Below are 20,442 nucleotides of genomic sequence, written 5' to 3'. Positions count from 1 at the left end.
GCCGACGCTAACGTAAAAACCCGCCAAAAGCTGCCTGAATGAGGAGATGATACCGGGAGTTGTAGTTTTATAACACTACATTGTAATTGTAGTTCTTTTTAACGTTCCATTGGTTCTCTCTCTCTCTCTCTCTCTCTCTCTCTCTCTCTCTCTCTCTCTCTCCAAAATATAAGTGGTGTACTCCACTTCCGGTAGATTTTACTTTTCTATCAGTTCAACCATGTTTCCATGTTAAAGTTATGTTTTAAATCCACAAGCTAATTTCGTGCTATTTTTGTTTATATCAAAAAGGATATAAATTATATATATAATATTTTTAAAATTATATATATATGTATATGTATATATATGTATGTGTATATGTGTGTATGTATATATATATATATATATATATATATATATATATATATATATATATATATATACAGGTTTTTATATATATATATATATATATATATATATATATATATATATATATATATATATATATATATATATATATATATATATATATATATATATATACAGGCAGGTTTGTAATATATGAATGCCCTCGTTTGTTTGATATTACTGACTTATCCTCCTGAATGTGTGGAATTTTACTTATTAGACTAATGTAAACCTCACCTTTATCAACTTGAAATAATACAAGATATAATAGTGTTGCTTCTTATTATTACTATTATCTATTATTAAATGTTTTTATTGACATATGTGTGAGTCAAAATAACTAGGAATGTGCTTTACACTTTACAGATGAACAACACACACACACACACACACACACACACGTAAATCAATGTTTCCAACACTTTTGTAAAATTTATCCTGTGGAAAATTTTTGTTCGTTTTGGCTTTGGCAAAATTGTACACACAACTATTATTTTTTAATTTAAATATTTAAATATTTTAATACAATATTTTAAAAAGAGGCCAATTATTTGTATTTCTAACATAACAATGAACTCTTTATAAATTACATTATGAAGAGTTATATATAAAATTACATTATACCCTTAGCTGCCCTTTCATAATTTGTGAGCTAGAGCGCTTTTTGTGTTTAACTAACAATTAGATTATGAAAAATGCTAATAATTAAAAAATTCTTTATTAAAAGTGCCCGGAAGGAGACGCTGTGTTTATTTCAGGTAGATTTTCACGCGCTCGGAACTTTGAAAGTTCTACTTCCGCTCTGTAACAGTCCTTCCGGTTTGGACGCCATTAGAAAACGCAGGTAGGAATCATTTGAGCGTTATAGTATTTGTAATCTTTAAAATATCGTTGCCATCTTAACGTTAATAATAATATTTATTGTTCCTTGTACAAGTGAAATACATATAGAACAGAGTCGTGTCTCCATTGTGGTTAGTTTGAAAAGTTTTTTGAGTTTACGTGGTTGTTGAAGGAACACGGAGTGTACACCACTTATGTGGATATGTTTAAACAGAGTTCGTAATTAAATTGAGATTAAAGCACGTTTAGGGACCGAACACTACAAAAAAAAGTGAAATACCGATACATTTTATAAATAACCAGAGTTGGGTAAAAAGCGTGGTTTAGGAACTGGAACCAAACCCTTCGTCAATCTGCGGTAATGTTAAACACCGCCTGTGTCCCAAATCCTCACACACTGACTTGTACACACTACACGGTGAGATTTTCTAGGGAATAGGATGTCATTGGTGTTCAGCGAGTGTCTGCAATTATGTCTGATTTATTTAGGTTGTTCAAAACCATTCAGTATTATCTTGAAAATGTGTGCCTCAGACTTATGTATTTGATTCATAAAAACTTTTTTGTTCTCCACAGAAATGGCAATTCGGTATCCAATGGCAGTTGGCCTTAAAAAGGGCCACCCTGTCACCAAAAACGTGACGAAGCCCAAGCACAGCCGCAGGAGAGGGGTATGTGTTGGAAAATACTGGTTATATATATATTTTAAAGTGCTGTATTCTGCATGGCACTTTGAGTTGTTTGTAAAGGTTGGCTGTACCATTATATTTTGAGGCTTTACTATGATGCATGATATGTATCATGTTAAATAGGTTTGGGAACCAACTGTCAAACTCATCTATAGTGTGTACAATAAACAAATGCTTTTCAAATGAAAAGCATAAGGATATCTCAGTGTATTGTGACACAGTTCATCATGAGATCAATTTTATATCATCATGTTGCCCAAACCTTGTTGCTTGGACCTGAAGCACCCACATTAGGTCCTCCACACACACAGTCAAGCACTTTTTGGTCATTGTCTTCTGTTTTAACACACCTGATTATCAAGAAATCACCAAACTTCTGAACTGCATAGACACGATCGGCTCTTGATATGTAGACAGTTGAACTGTTTTTGGATCATTGGACTGATCAAGTCATCATTAGCTGCGTTTACATGAACAACAATAATCCACCCTTAATCCGATTAAGACCATACTCTAATTAAGAAACTACCATGTAAACAGCAATTTTTACTTAATCTAATTAAGGTCATAATCGAAGTAAGCAATAATCTAATTAAGAAAGGTGGAGTACTCCTGTTTTAGTCGCATTATGGACGTGTATTACAGACAGCCTTAATCACATTATGAACGTTGTGTGGGAGTTTTCACCGCATTTTGCGAAAGGACACGATCACACAGCAGTTTTACGGTGAACAAGAGTTTGGCCGCGTCCCAAATCGCATACTTTCCTACTATATTCCTGTAGTGGGGAAAAATGCATGTATCTCGGCTACTATATAGACGGTAACTACGCGATTTGGGACACACCCACTGCTTCAAGCAGTTGTCTATTGGCACGTGTAGCATGACAAATAATTAACTGCACTTAAAAAAAAAATTCATAATAGTTCATAAAAAAATAAATAAGAACACCCAAAACTGTATACGGTACCATAATGAAGACGAACTGTATGTTGATGCGTGAAATTCTGGACGCGTGGCGTGGTGACGTAATGACGCGGGTTCTTAATCTAATTATGTTCTAACCCATGTAAAATGGGTACATGACAGCGGTATTCTAAAAGCGACTCATGTAAACACCTTAATCACATTATTACCTTACTTGGATTAAGATCAATAATTAGATTATTGCTGTCCATGTAAACGTAGTCATTGGATTTAAAAACTTGAACTTCATGCACAATAACTTCAGTGTGTTCATTGTTGTATTATTTTTACAGTGCATATGTGCAAAATATTTAGGGTTGTTATCAGAAGAGTAGTTTTACATTTAATCATTTTAAAAAGAGGATTTTTATGTTGCCTGCACAAGTGCACATGATCAGCAACTTGTAACTAGAGACAACACTAGTCTGATACCAGTTTTAAAAACATCTAGAGGATTGGATATAAGATCCTTTAACAAAAGATTGTACTTGAATTTGGAAAATAAATTTTTTACTTAAGTTTAACCAAAAAAAAAAGAAGATTTTTTAACGAACATGTTGCGTATTGGCTGACTTTCAAGATTTCCATATCTGAAAAGATAAGTGGTATTGTACCATCTCTAGTTGTAATAAGATGAATGTATTTGATAGTAGAGAAGTATATTGCAGTATAACGTAGTGTCATGTTCGTAGCATGTTGTCATATTGCCCACCTCGTTGGTAATGAGAACCGTGTAAGAGGTTCCCACAGTAGTATGAAATTCAAATATGTGCTGATGGGGATTGTTTTTGGACCATTTCAGATCATCTGTGTCTTTTCTGTCCACAGCGTTTGACCAAGCACAGCAAGTTTGTGCGCGACATGATCCGCGAGGTGTGTGGCTTTGCTCCCTATGAAAGGCGTGCTATGGAGTTGCTGAAGGTGTCCAAAGACAAGCGTGCCCTCAAGTTCATTAAGAAAAGGGTGAGTCTTGATTTATTCCTCGCTTTAAATGTTCAAGACAGTTGTTAGAAATAATCAGTGGTTGTGTGTTGCCAGTTGTTGTCGATTTCCTGCTCAATCAGATTAGTACTAATTATATTTTGCAAAGAAAGTAACCTTGGTCTAATGTAGTTGGGTTACAGTTTAGTTTGTGAAACATCATTGTATCACAGAAGTACAGGAATTGGTGGTATTCTCGCTAACTGTCATGGTAAATGGCAATTATTAATATGAAATAATATCTATTTACACGTTTCCCTTGGCTGATGTTAGACAAGTATATAGTGCGCAGTGGTTGAGTATATTTATTAGGTATGTCACTAAACTTTCAGTCAACAGTCAAAATGCTGATTTTTTATTTATTTTTTTTTTTTTTTTGGCCAGAAGAGAGAAATGGCAGTTTTACAGAAAATCTTATTCTGCACTTTCGATTTAGCAGGTCTGCATGTGTGTAAATTTACAGATTTAGCTCCGTGGTTAAGGGTGTGTACAACAGACCAGCAGGTTGTAAGTTTAAATGGAAAATTAACCAAAGTACTACTGGTCCTTAAGCCCTCAACTGCTCAGGTCTTATGAGATAATTCATCCTGATTGAATAAATGAATACATGCTTTATACAAAATACAACAGTTGATGAAGTACACTGACATTAATTCCCACTCATAGTCTCTAGTGTGTGTGCAAAACCTGAAAAGTCTGAGCTGCAGATGTTTTTGAACCACTGTTTATTTTTCCTTTTTAAGTGATTGAGCATATCTCTACTTTCAATGTAATAAATCTGTTAAATACAGCATTTATGTTTACAGAATTTGGCTGCATGAACAGTGTAGTACGAGTTCATTGAGCTATAAGTGTGCTATAGGTTTATTGTATTACTGTAAGTACTGATGTTTGTGTTCTCCAGGTGGGAACTCACATCCGTGCCAAGAGAAAGAGGGAAGAGCTCAGCAACATTTTGGCTGCAATGAGAAAGGCTGCTGCCAAGAAGGAGTAACCTGTATTATTGGACAAATAAATTTGTATTCACAAATCTACAGTTTTGCCTGTGTTTTCTTTACAATTTTTATCATTGCATGTCTGGCTTTTCTGATTAGTGATGCTGACAGCAGTCAGTTCTTTTAGTGATGGTGCCTTTATTTTCTCAGATGTTATTAATGGAAGTTAATTATTACAGTTCTGGTTTACATGACTGGAGCTTGGAAAAAATGTAATAAATGTGCAGCCTGGTTCAAAGAAGCTGCATGTGAGCATGCTGACCCAAACCAGCTCTTAGTTTACACAGTAATACTGGGCTTGAAGAGGAAGAAGAGAATGGACCTGAGCAGGTGTGTTGGACATGAGGCTTATGTCACTCCAAAATTAAAGTCTCTCTCATGAGTCACTGGTACTATGAATACTATGAATACAAATTCAGCAACTGAACTTATTTAACTGTCTGTCGTTAAGGAATGAATACTGGGTGGTAGGTTTATAAATGATTAATGAAGTTACTAATAGGCAATGGGTTATGTAATAGGTAACATGATACCTTCATGTAAATGCCACCATCTGATTGCCAATTCAGACTAAAAGAATATTTTGATTCCCACCCCTGGAATATGCCTGTTTTAATCAGAAAACTATTGCATGTAAAACACCTTACTCAGAAAATCCAATGAAAGGAGATATGCGCATACTCACTCTGCAAGGAATTGTGGGTGCTAATAGATGCTTAACTGTAGGCTAAGTATTTATGGACGGAAACTCAGGCAATTAAAGGGTATTTAATGTACATATGAAAGTAGTGATTGTTTTTGTGGAAAATGCTCAAAGGTCATATTGGCGATCTTGCTCTACCATCAAATTTCAATTCCTTGGTTCTGTGCTCAGAGTGGCTTCTACTTTACTTTGGATTACAATGACAAATTCCCAAGTCTGGTCCTGGAGAACATCCTGTCCTGCGAATTAGGTATGGGAATTTCTACCAGCAAGAAAAGGAAAAAAAAAAAGGGGGAACCTGTGGATTAAATGATCTGAGAGATGGATAAATGTAAGTTAATTTAATAAAACTACTTTAAAGAAAAAAAAACACTGCAGGTTGAGATTTTTTTCCTTCCATTACAATAGAACATGGAACAAAACAAGGTGGTTTAATGGCTGCGTAGCAGCAATAACGCAATCCCAGTGTCTTGTAGTACATATTTGGAATTACGGATAGGTCAGTGTTCAGTTGCCACCATTCTGACACAGAAGATGAGAATGTGAAGTGGGCATCAGTATGCCACTGCGCTCTGAAGATGGTGGACAAATATCAGGAACTTAATTATAGCGGATTCAATAACAGTTCAGGTGTTCTTCATTGGTCTGTGAACACAATCTTGTAGATTTCTTGGTAATGTTCAACAAAGTGCACCTCCAGGCCCTCTGTGATGTACTCGGCCAGGTCTGAGAAATCTTTCTTGTTTTCAGCAGGGAGGATGATGCAATCCACTCCAGCTCTCTTTGCCTGTTGGAAAATGTAATAAGGGATTACAGGAAGTACTGTATTGTCTGGACTAACAGGTTATAAGGTTAACTTATACAACAAAGGCATGTATATCACTCTATCCATCTATTTTCTATACCACTTATCCTACACAGGGTCACAGGAAGACTGGAGCCTATTCCAGGGGACTCTGGGCACAAGACGGGGGACACCCTGGATGGGGTGCCAACCCACCACAGCACACACACTCATGCACCCATTCACAATTTCCACACAGGGTGGAATCAAATCCCCAACCCCAGAGATGTGAAGCAAACATGCTAGCCACTAAGCCACTATGCCCTTCAATTAACCTAATTGTAAGCATAGCTAGGCTATGAAAAATGTGAATCTTAACAACTTAAGGCATGAGTATATTATTCAATTATTTATAATTATACCTCAGTTTTATTTTAGTCTTGAATCTGATTGGTCAGAAGGTGTTAGTCCTTTTTCTACAGCATTTACATAATAACAGCTCATTCATACCGACTGGTTTGTCTGAAAATGTGCCCTGTGTGGTGCTTTTATAGAAAAAACATTAATGCCCACCAGGTGCCCTTTTAAATTTTCCACCCCTGCCCCTGTGTCCACCCTTAAATGAAATACTTGGGGACATGCTGTTATTGGAAAATAATCAATTTCAGAGTGGTAACAAGAGCTTCACTTTCAGCTGCATCATACCATCCTGTCACTGATTATTTTACCATGGCCCTAAAGTGTCTTACTCTTTATGCATATTTGTCTGACTACAAAAATTCCCCCTTTAATCCTTGAAACTCACAGCAATTGTTTTTTCCTTGATTCCTCCAACAGGAAGGATCTTCCCAGTCAGGGACACTTCTCCTGTCATGGCCACATTCTGCCGCACCGGCGTGTTGGTGGCCAAGGACAGCAGAGCTGTGATTATAGTGCAGCCTGCACTGGGTCCGTCTTTAGGAGTGGCACCCTGAACACAACCAGAAGAATCAGACATGAAATACAACATACACTGAGACAAAATTCATAATAAAATAGCTGAATTGTAGCAACAATAGTCAACATTTCTTTACATTAATTCATGTGGCATCTTTACATCGTATTTATGTTTCAAAACTGAGGAGTGCTGAATCTAAAATAACCACCGACCTGGCAGAGCTAAAGTTAAATCACGAGACAATTCAATCAAATTTACACGACATACTCTAAATATAGTCAAGTCAATATGCTAAGACACAGTTCCCAACACTGGTCCTTGAGAACCTTCTGTCCTGCACATTTTAGCGTTTTCCCCACTCTAACACACCTGATCCAAGTAATCTGCTCATTAACAGCACTTCTTGAGTTGGTGTTGTTAGAGCAGGAAAAACACTAAAGGTGTAGGACAACAGGTACTCCAGGAGCAAGTTTGGGACACGACATGGAGCTATGAGGTAAATATAGTTAGTAAGCAATAGAAAACTCTCACCTAAAAGCTTTTCCATAAATATTTGCCTTAATCTCTCTCTATTCATCCATCTTCTATACTGCTTATCCTTCTTCATTGTCACAGGGAAACCTGGAGCCTATCCCAGGAAGCATAGGGCACAAGGCAGGGTACACCCTTGACAGGGTGCCAATCCATCGCAGGGCACAATCACATACACATTCACACACCCATCCATACACTACGGACACTTTGGACATGCCAATCAGCCTATCATGCATGTCTTTGGACTGGGGGAGGAAACCCATCAGCACGGGGAGAACATGCAAACTCCGCACACACAGGGCCACGGTGGGAATCGAACTTTCGACCCTGGAGGTGTGAGGCGAACGTGCTAACCACTAAGCGCCCTATGTTATATTATATTATACATACACATATGTCTGAAAGGTTTGTTCCTGTCTCCTCAGCAATATATCAGAATTTAATTTGGTTATTTATTAAAGAATGACACTTTTCCAGCGCTGACACTGAAGACTACTTCCATAAATGCTATATAAACATCTCTTCAAAGAACACTGTGCAACGTCTGCCATACAAGTCCATGTGTAAGTTGTTACTATAGAAACGATAACATTTTAGAATAAGCATATTAATATAAACCTGTGACTTACCTTGCTACTTTCTGACCAATCAGAACTGAGAATTCAACAGGGCTGTAGTATCCATTAAATCAGGTAACTTATATATAAATAATTACTTAACACATGGATCAAACAAATCTGAAAACAGAAGTGATGAGAATTTGACATCTTTATTTTAATGTTATCATCTCACTTCTGGCACATGCAGGTGGAGGTGGGAGCCCACGAGGAAGTCGTTCTCCGGCTGTTGCCTCATGAGGAAGGAGCGAGCGAAGGTGAAGGCAATTTTAGCGCTCTCCTTCATCACGTCTCCCAGCAGCCCCGTCACCTCTAGAGAGCCTTCTGCAGGTGCGTCTTTTTCCTTTGCGGTCTTCGGACGCCTCAAAGATGTCTCGATGAACAGTGTGGAGCCACCTTGAGCAGTTAGGGTGAAAAAAGTCAATGTCACGTTTAGGGGAGTAACAATAACTATTAAGAACTGTTAAGAATCTGTTTTGAAAATTCATCTCGTACTAATACAAAAAAAGATCTGTTACACAAAATGTGAAGGAGCAAAAAATGTTTTCTTTGACAAATGTATAAACAAGTTCAAGTTGTGTTGAGGTTTTGGGAAGAAGGACAGAAATCTGGCAATCCATATGCTAAAAGAGAAATCCACAATCAATCTTTAATCTGTATAATTCACAAATTGCATATTACAATTCAAATCTTGCAGTTCACAGATAGTTGAGTTAGAAATGTTCAAAAACTTGCCAATATTATAATACTGCATAACTGAGATAATACTTCTAATTTGAATTTTATTCACTTTCAATGACAACTGCACCACATTATGCTTTAGACCTATGAAAGTTACTAGATTGTGTTTATCAGGTGCACAATTAAGTTTGCTTTTTTTTCCCCCTCAAGCCATGTGTAACAGAAAAGCTTTCACAATTCATCTACAGATTGCAAGTTCAAATCCCAACGATGCCACAGCCATTCACGTGGCTCTCTCCCTGGTCACTACCAGCGACATTAGCCAATCACGGGTGTCAATTTACCAATTTAGCAGTAAAAAATATAAACCGAGATAAAACTATAGAAGTATTATCTCGGTTCTGCGATATTTTAACACCAACAACTGAGTTAAATCATTAGCTTTGCTAAAATGAAAACATCCTGCAAGAGTGATCATGGATTACCAAAAATATCTCAAATGTAAAGAAAAACTTTCAATCATGTTGTTTTGTGTAATATTGCATATTCTCACCCATGGCTGTCCATGCCAGGCCCATGACCACCCCTGGGGGTGTGACATCATACATTCGGTCTACAGTGAACAGGGGTTTGCCGACGTAATCCTGCAGATTGTCAGCTGTCACGCTGACTGCAGCCTTCTCGCCATTAACAATACGGAATGCAGCTTTCCTGAAAACCTGGAAAAATTCAGAGGATGCATCATAAAAATAAACATAAAACAAAAAATAAAACAACTTAAACTGTTTCACAGACGTTCCATAACATGAAATACAACTATAAATGGATAAAACATATGGCATGTCATTCTTTAATAAATAAAAAAAATTGTAATCATTGGCAAATTGCTGTTGTGTAGGAGGAATAAAAACTTCAGGCCATGCACACCGTCCTATTGTTGAGTATTTTTTTTTATAACAGCACAAACCCAGATGTGCATATAGTTAACATTTTATGTATTTATTGGCAGTTATTTACTTTCTAACTACATACACCTCCCACGCCTAAAGGCCACACCCACTTCCCTAGCATGGACTTTAGTCCAAATTGCAGCAGTATCAATATTGAGACCGGTGCATCTTCACGGACGAAAAAGAATTTATAGTCCCAAAATATTTTCTCTTATTTCAGCATAATTCTTCTCAGTGTGACTTCAGAACCTGTCTCACCTTCTCCACCTGTTTCTGCAGGTTCCTGACACCACTCTCTCTGCAGTACTGTCTGATAAGAACGTTCAGAGCCTCCGAGGAGATGCTGGCCTTCTGCTCATCCAAACCACAAAGAGTCCGCAACTGGGGCACCAGATACCTCTGCAGGTCCAGAACAGGACGTTACTAACCAACATGTTACAAAGTATCAAAGAAAAGTACACGATACTGCAATGTTTCTGTTCTGTGCGTTTATAGCATAAAAATTTACCTCAGAGAAACAGATAGACGGACATATCACAAAAACATAATTCCTCCACCACTAAGTGGCAGAGGCATAAAAAGTAAATATAGTATTTTAATGTACATCTTACTCTGCTGTGACTTATAGTCTAAAAAAATACAATAATTTAGTAAACAGTAAAAGTGGTGTGTACAAGATGTTGCTGGAGACTTACTGCAAATGAAAATCTTTAATTTGTTCTAAGGGATGCAAACTTTTGCATTAAAGTGTATACATTTATTTATTTATTTTTACGTAAGACTTAACTTGGACAGTTTTTAGATGGGTGCATTGTACTCTGCTGTGGCGTATATTACAGAAAATACGGTCATTGAAAAGTGTTATGTTAAACAGTAAAAGTGGTGTGTACAGTATGTTGCTGAATGTTACCTCTGCAATAGCTAGTTTCTCCTGCGCCACATAGCCAGACACATTGATCATTTCCATTCGGTCTCTCAGCGGTTCGGGAATGGTGTCGATCACATTGGCGGTGCAAATAAAAAGAACCTGTTCAGAAACCAAAGAATGACAAAAGTGTGATTACATTACAAAGATCACATTTTAATAGATATAAAAGAAAAGACTGAATGAATGAACCCAGCCACACAGTCGACCTTAGACAGATCCACAGGAACATCCAGGTAGTGATCCAGGAAGTTTGCGTTCTGCTCAGGGTCTAAAAGCTCCAGCAGGGCAGAAGATGGATCCCCCTGGTACCCTCTACCTATTTTATCCACCTGGTTAAAATGCACATGAAGAAAATGCTAGAAGTTTCCTAACCAAATGAGATATTCATTATAAAATCAGCTGTTCACGTGCAAACCTCATCAATGAGAACTAGCGGGTTTTCTGTTTTCGTCTTCTTCAGACACTGGATGATTTTTCCCGGCATCGCTCCAACATACGTCCTCCTACAACGTACAAAACGTATTAAAATAAAAATCACAGAAATCCTGCTCATTGCTTAACTCCACATGACCCACCTGTGGCCTTTGATTTCGGCTACGTCGGTCATGCCGCCCACACTGAAGCGGAAGTACTCTCGGTTTAGGGCTCTAGCGATGGAGCGGGCGATACTGGTCTTTCCCACACCGGGTGGTCCGTAAAAACACAGGATCTTCCCCTGTGTGCTGCCTCTCAGCTGGCTAACTGCAATAAACTCCTGCATGACATAAAAGAAACCTGAATTAGCATAAATTCCTCAAGAACCAATCCTCATGAATCAGTCTTATGTTTCTAAACTGAGGGTCAGCTTACGAGAATGCGCTTTTTCACATCTTCCATGCCATAATGATCTTCTTCCAGCACCACGTTGGCTTGAGACAGCTCCAGGTTCTCCATGCTGTTGGTGCCCCATGGCATCGAGGTCAACCAGTCCAAGTAGTTTCTTGTAACACTAGGAGAAAAAGACACAAATGAGCAAGGAACATTATTGATGGCACCTAAAAACACCGCAAGTACAGATTATAGTCTTATTATACTGCTATATTATTGTAGTAACCTGATCTCACATTGACTATCAGTAACTGAACCATACAGCTCTGAAACAATAGACTGGAATTAAATCAGCCCTCTGACAATTTTTTTTATACATGCCATGAACCTATGTGATGTTAAATAACACTGTTTTTCTTCATTACAAATCTTTTAGACAGCTTTTCTAATTATTCGGGGAGTACCAAATCATTTAAAAATGGAATCTGTGCATCCTTTATAGTCGCACATTGACTAATAAGTATATGATATAAGCACAGAATAAATCACTTTGGTGTGTGCCGCTACTAGAAAATAATCAATAACTGGGTGTTTTAATCTTCCTATACCATAGCAACTTGCAGATTCCAATTTTGATTAATTAATTAATGAAATATACATTTTTATCAGTTTATAGTTACAGTTAATGTTGCGGAACATCAACAAAACAAGTTACTTCCTGTTATCACTTATAGCAAAGAAAGAAAACATACTGATTGTTACTAAGTGCTGACACTGAACACTCCTTGCGTAAACATTAAACAAACGTCTCCTGAAATCTTCACCATATCGTGTAATTTTTTTTGTGAATGAGCTGTTACTATAGAAATGATAACATACTAGTAGGAGTGCATTAATATAAACCTGGGTTTTGCAGCTGGAATTACGGTCAAAGTTTCTGTAATAGAAAATAAATCAATACCATTTGTCCAATCATAATAGAGAATTCAACAGCTCGGTCATGTAGATAAAATTAAAAAGATGGAACAATTTTTTTTGTTATATATGTTATGTCCAGCCTAATATCATGCTTTTGTTATCTGCTTAAAATTTTACATTTTTAACCAAGATGACATTAAATGCCATGTAATTCTGTGACTGTAGTGCGAGTGTTTAACATTCAGTTGGTGAACCTGCTAGAACTTTCTTTGAAGCAGACTGTTCTTAGACTGTATTACTTTTTAAACAATGTAGAATCTTTTTTTAACCTCTTCTAAAAGATTTTCATGTCACAGAAGTACCATACTTCATTACACCCCAAATAATAATTCCTAAATTATGTAATATATTAGACATGCTCTTTCATGCTGCCAGCGCCATTACATCTGTAGCATTTTAATTATTATCTCTAATAATTATCATGCTACAGTATGATACAGTGACGCAGTATGATGCAGTGACGTATCTCACAGAACTCACTTGAACTCCGAGGAGTGATTATCCAGAAGACTGAGCTTGTTCAGCTCCTCATTAATGACCTCCATGATGTGTTGGGGTACGGTGCGCTCCTTCAGTCTCTCTCTGAACTTCTCCTCGATAGCGTCCTTATCCTCCTTCTCCAGGCCCAGCTCTTTCTTGATGATCTTCAGCTGTTCTTGCAGTAGGTACTTCCTGTGTGTCTGTTTGATTTTCTCCTCCACCTACAGCAGGAACATGCATGGTTAAACGATTCCACAGTTACACTGACCACTGTGACGTGGAGAATAACATGATGGATACAGATGAATTTATTCATGAATTATTTCCAGGACCATTTATACGAAAATGAAAATTTCATTCATCAAACAATTGGATACCGAAAGAGCTCCTGAGTTCGTATAAACCTATGTGTAAATAGACTCACTAATGTGAACCCAGATTAATCGCCTTCAAATCCTGTAATTGCTGCAATTTTATTTACATATTATGCTTATTTATTTAATTTGTACCCACAAATTAAAGGAATATTTTTGAAATTCAGCTGTTTCATATTAATGACTTGAAAGAAAGCAAAACAAATGCATATATTTAGACAATTAAAACAAGCCATTCAGTTAGGGCAAAAGTAATGGCACCCTATTTAAAAAAAAAAAACAAACCCAAAAAAAAACAAAGGGAAGATTTAGTGCATGTCTATGGTAGCCAACACTCTGCAATAGCTGAACTGCATTACTGGAAGATGTAGCGCAAACACATTTAAGAGGCAGTATTTTACCGTTTAGTCGCCATTTTGTTGTTTTCAGCTCTGAGTCGCGAGCTTTGCCTTTCCTAAGTATTTTTATGGTGTCGCTAAATCTAAATCAGCTGTCCTGTGAATTCGCTTGGTAATTTATGACAAGACTTCTTGGCATTTATGGACATACACATGTGAGTACAAAGAAAATCACTTTTGTAAATCTAGTGGGAAATTTTTGTTTGGTTTGACAGATGAAATCATTTACATGCAACTTTAGTAAAAGATTGATTAAGGAGATGCTTTATGTGTGTATGAAATTTTAGGACTATTTATGTTGTTATGTTAAGCACTATTGTGCTATGTATTTCCTTGAAGTGCTTTCATTGTGCCTTTGAATTGTCAATAGAGAGTCTACTTTAGAGGCACTCATTTTCAAGCAGTTTTTATTTCCAATTCACTTAATTATTATTCATGTGAATTAAACAATTAACAATATACCAATAAAGGAGGGTTATGAAGATGATTAAGAATGTTAAAAAATAAAGATAAACTCTTGTCCTGTAGAGCAAAAAAAAAGGAGTTTGATTGACATTTTTATTTCAGCTGGATTTTTGCACACATGAATAGAAAGGGAAAAGTAAAAGTTTTGAATTAACATTTTAATCTTAACTGTGGCCGAAAAGACCGCCCACAACACTGAATACATTTTGATGGGAGTTGCACATGAATACGTTTGAATACATGGTGTGATCAGACGGTACTCACCTCCCTGCCGAGGCGCTGCTGCAGTTTACTCAACTCGTACTCCTTCTTCAGCAGAGACAGAGCCTTGTACAACCGTTTGGGGATCTGCAAAATCAAAATGCATGTCAAACATCATCAGAAGGCTAACAAAAATATTATAGGTACTGATAGATTTTTTTTGATTGGAGACCCACACTGGTTTCCTCCAGAATGTCCTGTAGCTCGTGTGACTCTGCACCGGTCAGAGCAGCGCCCATGTCACTCAGGTAAATGGGGTTGTCGACTACTCTCTGTCCTGCCTGCATCATCTGCAGAACTGATTCTCTACACAACAAAACACAACACACACTCAGTAAAATCATTCAGTCATGGTCTGAAAGAAAAAGATAAAAAATAAGTGATGTGCTGAACAACTAAATGTCCATTTATTTTTTATGTATAAAGAAATTTCATGCATGATAATCAATAAAATGATCACGACTGTTTATGTTCAATATCACACAATAAAATCATGGTTAATTATCACTATTCTTCAGCTGATTTCATTAAAAATGATTTATTATTACATATTTAAAATTACAACATACCAATAATCCAATACTCTATATCAAACTATATAAATATATATATTTAATCAAAATAAGACAGATCACATTAACTAAGCATTTCTTTGAAAGCTGAATATGAACAACAATTTAACTAAAAATAATAATATTAAATATGCCACCACAATATGATACAAACTATTTAATGGGGTCAAACAAAAAAATTAGGTAAATATTAACTCGTTATCATTATTATATATCATAATTCTTAACCCATTATGATTCAGGTTATGCTGTTTTAGGTAAATGAACTATGCCTCTAATACCACTGTAATTTTTTAATTTTATTAATGAACAACATGTCATGATTTTTATCCATTTATAGCTACATTTAATGCTGTGAAACATCTGCGAGACAAGGTAGCTCCTGTTATCCTGTTTTTCACAATGCACTATAGATACAGTACAAAACAGCTTTAATGTTAAACAGTCCAACAAGAATAGGCTTATTTTCTATAAAAAGGAAAATTAGGAAAATTAGGAAAATTACCTGTAAAGAGGGTTCAAGGCAATGATGTCACGGATGGTCTTAACAATCTCAGCTGTCAAAGCCTAAACCCAAACAGCTGATTAAATTCAAACTCATATCATGTGCAGTGAAATGATTTTAAGACCAAGTATAAAAATGTAATATAAAAGATATAAACGATAGATGTCAGAAAAGATATGAACTACATGTAGAATAAAGTGCAGATATATGCAGTTGCTGTATATGTGCAATACAATGCTGTGCAACATCGTGCTGAGGTAGCTGCAGTGAAAAAGCTAGCAATATAATAAGTATTTATGAATATCTGAAATGCAGTGTATATTAGCAGGAATGTAGGGTTTGTATTTATATGTCTATGTTTAAATAGTTCTAGGTTAATCTTAAACACAAGGAACACAAGAGTAACTACAGCAGAGCAAGAAAAGAGTCAGTACCTTAACCTCCTCTGTGACCTGGAACTCCTCGTGTATGACGTTGTCGACCTCCACCATGAGTACCTCATTGCTCTTGGGTAAAGCAACAGCCTCCACCACAAACTCCGTTTCCTTCACTCTCTCCACCATCTCCTCAGCCAGAGACGCAGGGTCCTTCCGAACACGTTTATTTTTTCTCCGCTGAGCTTTGGACTGCTCTGCATCTGACTCTAGTGCGGAGAACGCTTCCTCGGCCTCGACTTCGACTTCCAGCTGCTTATTGATCCGAATCCTGATTGTTCAAATACAAAAGAAAGAGATGGTAAATTACAGACTGCTCCAGATAATGTCCAGCATTCTCCATTCTGAACACGTTCCGGTGGCAGAAAACCCAAAGTTACAGCTTCGCCTGGCTTGACACTGGAGACTCCTTCAATAAATTTTAAATAATCATCTCTTTACAGAAATCTTCACCATATCACCGGTCATACACTATGCTTCATTAAATAATACAAAATTGTTTAATTTGTTTATTATGAGATTTTGATTATGTTCAGTGTCATGTACATGTCTCTGTGAATGAGCTGTTACTATAGAAACAATAGCGTATTAGAATGAACACATTAATATATACTAGTGTTAGATTTGATACCGAGAGTCTGAGGCATGATTCGAGTACGCAGATGAAATTCCACTGAGGCTTGTATCATTTTCAGAGAATCAGGTAAACATGACGCTTCCCGTCCAATCAAATACCCATTTCGTTTTGTGTGTCCGAAGGTTCAAACCCTAGCTTACTTCAGGGGATGTAGACCGGCAACTTGGAAAGTTTGAGTGCCGGGACTTTGAAATTTTGCTAAGCTGTACCACTAGTTAAACATTACTTTATCACATTGGCAATGATATTGACTCATTTACTATTTATTCCCACACAAGTAAGTAAGTAAAAGACATTATCAGATGCTTCTATTTGTGCACATTGGACTGAAAGCCTACATCAAGCAGTCTTGAGTTTATCATTGCTGTAATTGTTACAAACCACAAGATGTCGCTGTTTTTGATACGCCGAGCATTCAGAGCATTTCCCAGCACAACCAGGGAAAAAGCCTCAAACCTTTGCAAAGCTTCATGCACCCAACCCTAATATAGACCCGTCATTTGCATCTGCACTACTGTCAGAGATGCTGTTATAGAAAATTAATCCGAATCGAGAATTCAGCAGTGCTGTGCTATAAACTAAACCAATGAATTTGAAATGAAATGTGAAAAACCTTGTGTTACCTTCGGTGTCCCATCACGATCATGCGCAGTTTGTCTCCGAGATCTTGCATCTCATGGATCTGAACAAAAGTCCCCGTGTTGTAAACAGCATCCAAACTTTCCACAACATCCGACTCATCACTGAAAAAATACAGAAAGCAAGAGTGCTCAAACACACACGCGCACACACACACGCGCGCGCACGCGCACACGCACGCACGCACACACACACACACACACACACACACGAGAACAGCGACTTTATCTAAAACCTTGATTTAATCCTTACTTATCATCCTTCTTGAGGAAGACACCAGCATAGGGCTGAGCAAGTCGCACTTTTCTCCTCAGCAGATCCATCAGCTGCTTATTCTTCACCTGGAGACAGATGAATTACAGCTGTCTTTAGTCTCATTTTAGACTGTTTTCAGATGTTTAAATGGGGTTCAAATACTTATGATTTTTAAATCTTACTTGTGTAATATTTTACTTATAGTTTAGTTCATAATGTTTCACTGATAGTTGCTTTCTAATTGGTGCATAAAAACACTGTTACTTAACTCATGGAAATGGACAATACCACTAAGTGTTGGAATGGGGGGGAGCATAATAAAAAGGAAAGGCAAATAAAACAGAAAATTGTAACATGTACGCAACTTCAACATCAGTATGTATAATTTAAATAGTTTTATAAACCATTTAAATTATATTTTAGAGAAATGTTTACATTACTGGTCAATAGTATGTGAAGGTCATAGAAAGGAGGGAGGGGGCAGACATTTAGAAAGGGTTACAGGGATGATAAAATCTCCAGTAACAACTAATGTAAATACATTCATTCTTTAATTTGTATTGATATATATTTATTAATCTTACCTATGCATCTACAGTATTGGTTAAGTAGAAAAACAGAACACGTTACACATTGACTGTGATACGCTCATAAACAAATATTCTGTAAAAGATCATATTTCCTTAATTAACAATGTAAGGAATAAAACACTTGGAGGTGTGCTGTTATAGGAAAATAAAGGAGAACATTCCACAACTGGGTGGTTTGGTGAAGCAGAGTTAATGTTACCACCATGTAATGAATTATTCTCCTTTAATGGCATGTCTCAAAGTGTTTTATTCCTTTTATACCACAGCTATTTCCCAACAATTACAATTTTTCATTTATAAATGAACATGTAAAGCTTTTTAATCAATTTATAGTTATAAATGAGATCAGTCGCTCATTCTCCATTCTGTCTCTCTCTCTTAACTCGTTTTTCTGTTAAATATCAGTGCATCTTTGCTTCTTATTAGACACAGATTATGTGGCGCGAATGAACTGTTTGAATGAACTTATTGGAAAGAGCGCATAAATACACACCTTGCAGCCGGAACTACTGTCAACACTTTCTGACCAATCAGATTCGAGAATTCAACGGCGCTGTAATATAATGACTTACAAAACAACATTACTACCTCGATGATCTTGATGAAGCGTGGGAAAACCGGGTTTCTGGTCACGGCGATGAGCGGCACGTTGGGAAACACTTCCGGCACCATCATAGGAGTGAGAGCGGTCATGTGCGGGGGAGCAGACCCGGACTCAGCTCCATCTCCACCGGGGTCATCGTCATTAGGACTACTGCTTTCAGCTCCATCCTCTCCCGGGAGGCCGCTGCCCCTGTTGCCGAACAGGTATCTCCTCTGGTCGTGGTTCATAAACAAGCCAGGTCCTACACTTCCCCTGCCAGGTGGGAAAACACCGGCGATTCTGGCCCATTTTCTCAGATCTGTCACGCGCGCAGGTCCTGTCACTGATGTAATAGTGCCGAAGGTGCCACTACATAACGGTGACTTTTTACACGAAATATAAGAATGTGATCGGTTTGCAGTGAATCCGCTTCGGCAGAGAGACTCTCCCTGATCAAATCCATTAATCTCAGCACCAAACTTTTTAGTGTACTTGCTACAGAAGACAGTCCCGTTTTTATATGCCTGCCTGTATCTACTCCACATCCTCACGTACGCAGCCATGTTGCTCTCGAGTGTTCTACGGGCAGCCTCCCCACTTCCGGCCATCTGTGATGACGACATTTTGTATATTTTACACATTTTATTTATTTGTCAGAATGTTGTAAATGTATTTATTTTATTTAACATTGTGGCTTTTTTTGTTTTGTATTTTTAATTTTTTTTATATTGAAAATGACTTTTCTTAAGAAAGGTTTATACGCGTTCTACATTGTTTTTGCCAATAGCAGAATATTCATGTAAAACTAGTTTGGAAAAATTTACATTTACAGTTTTACAGTATTTTGTAACTTGGAATTTTTGTACTTTTTTGCTTTTTGAAAAGTAATAATAGCTATAAGATTCTTTCTACAATATCTTACATTTTTTTTTATTGTGGAATTAGTGTGCTTGGTTATTTTTTTCTCTTCTAATTGTGATATTGATCGCTTATAAACTTTCATTAAAGCACATATAATAAGAAGAAAATAATACAATATTTAAACTCTGTTCATTACTCTTATGTTGTTACACTGTATTTAAAAATAATTGCAAAAAAGTACAGGATCCATACATTCAGCATAAGCAATAACTAAAAAAAATAAGAAAACGAATTAAAGAAAAAAAAAAACTCGTCTATAATATAGCAGTATGATATGGTGATAAGATATGATTTATAATCCATGCTTTGCATACATGGCTAAAATTGTATACTTTTGAATTTAAATGCAACATAAATTCACAAACAGATAACAAGTTACGGCTATCAAAAAGGAAAAAGGGATAGCAGAAATGCAATCTAATTTATATTTATAAAAGAAGGGGAAAATAATGATATGACATTTATAATAGCTTCAATTTTAACAGCTCTTTAGACCTAACATTTAAAGGCACTTACTTGTCAAACAATACATTTCAAAATAAAAA

At 36.7% G+C, this 20,442-nt stretch overlaps 2 protein-coding genes across 2 annotated transcripts; one reads left to right on the top strand and one right to left on the bottom strand.

Annotated features, from left to right (window-relative positions):
- The first annotated feature begins 1,213 nt into the window (after positions 1-1,213).
- Positions 1,214-4,902, top strand: rpl36 (ribosomal protein L36). Its single transcript, NM_001200130.1, is given in 4 exon segments — positions 1,214-1,234; positions 1,810-1,904; positions 3,717-3,851; positions 4,774-4,902. Coding segments are annotated over 3 exon segments (318 nt in total). The 5' UTR covers positions 1,214-1,234; positions 1,810-1,811; the 3' UTR covers positions 4,864-4,902.
- Positions 4,903-5,979: 1,077 nt separating this feature from the next.
- Positions 5,980-19,584, bottom strand: lonp1 (lon peptidase 1, mitochondrial). Its single transcript, XM_017477812.2, has 18 exons — positions 18,982-19,584; positions 17,801-17,889; positions 17,533-17,652; positions 16,273-16,543; positions 15,839-15,900; positions 14,938-15,067; positions 14,765-14,848; positions 13,264-13,484; positions 11,848-11,986; positions 11,574-11,752; positions 11,414-11,501; positions 11,205-11,327; positions 10,981-11,097; positions 10,329-10,469; positions 9,674-9,839; positions 8,615-8,835; positions 7,157-7,321; positions 5,980-6,354 (listed from the first exon to the last, which is right to left on the bottom strand). The coding sequence occupies exons 1-18, from the start codon at positions 19,582-19,584 to the stop codon at positions 6,205-6,207; spliced, it is 3,069 nt and encodes a 1,022-aa protein (XP_017333301.2). The 3' UTR covers positions 5,980-6,204.
- Between the last annotated feature and the right edge of the window lie 858 nt (positions 19,585-20,442).

Source organism: Ictalurus punctatus, chromosome 10 (genome assembly GCF_001660625.3).
Source record: "Ictalurus punctatus breed USDA103 chromosome 10, Coco_2.0, whole genome shotgun sequence".
NCBI classification, from domain to species: domain Eukaryota; kingdom Metazoa; phylum Chordata; class Actinopteri; order Siluriformes; family Ictaluridae; genus Ictalurus; species Ictalurus punctatus.
The sequence above is the reverse complement of the archived record's forward strand: the minus strand, read 5'-3'. Positions and strand labels throughout refer to the sequence as shown.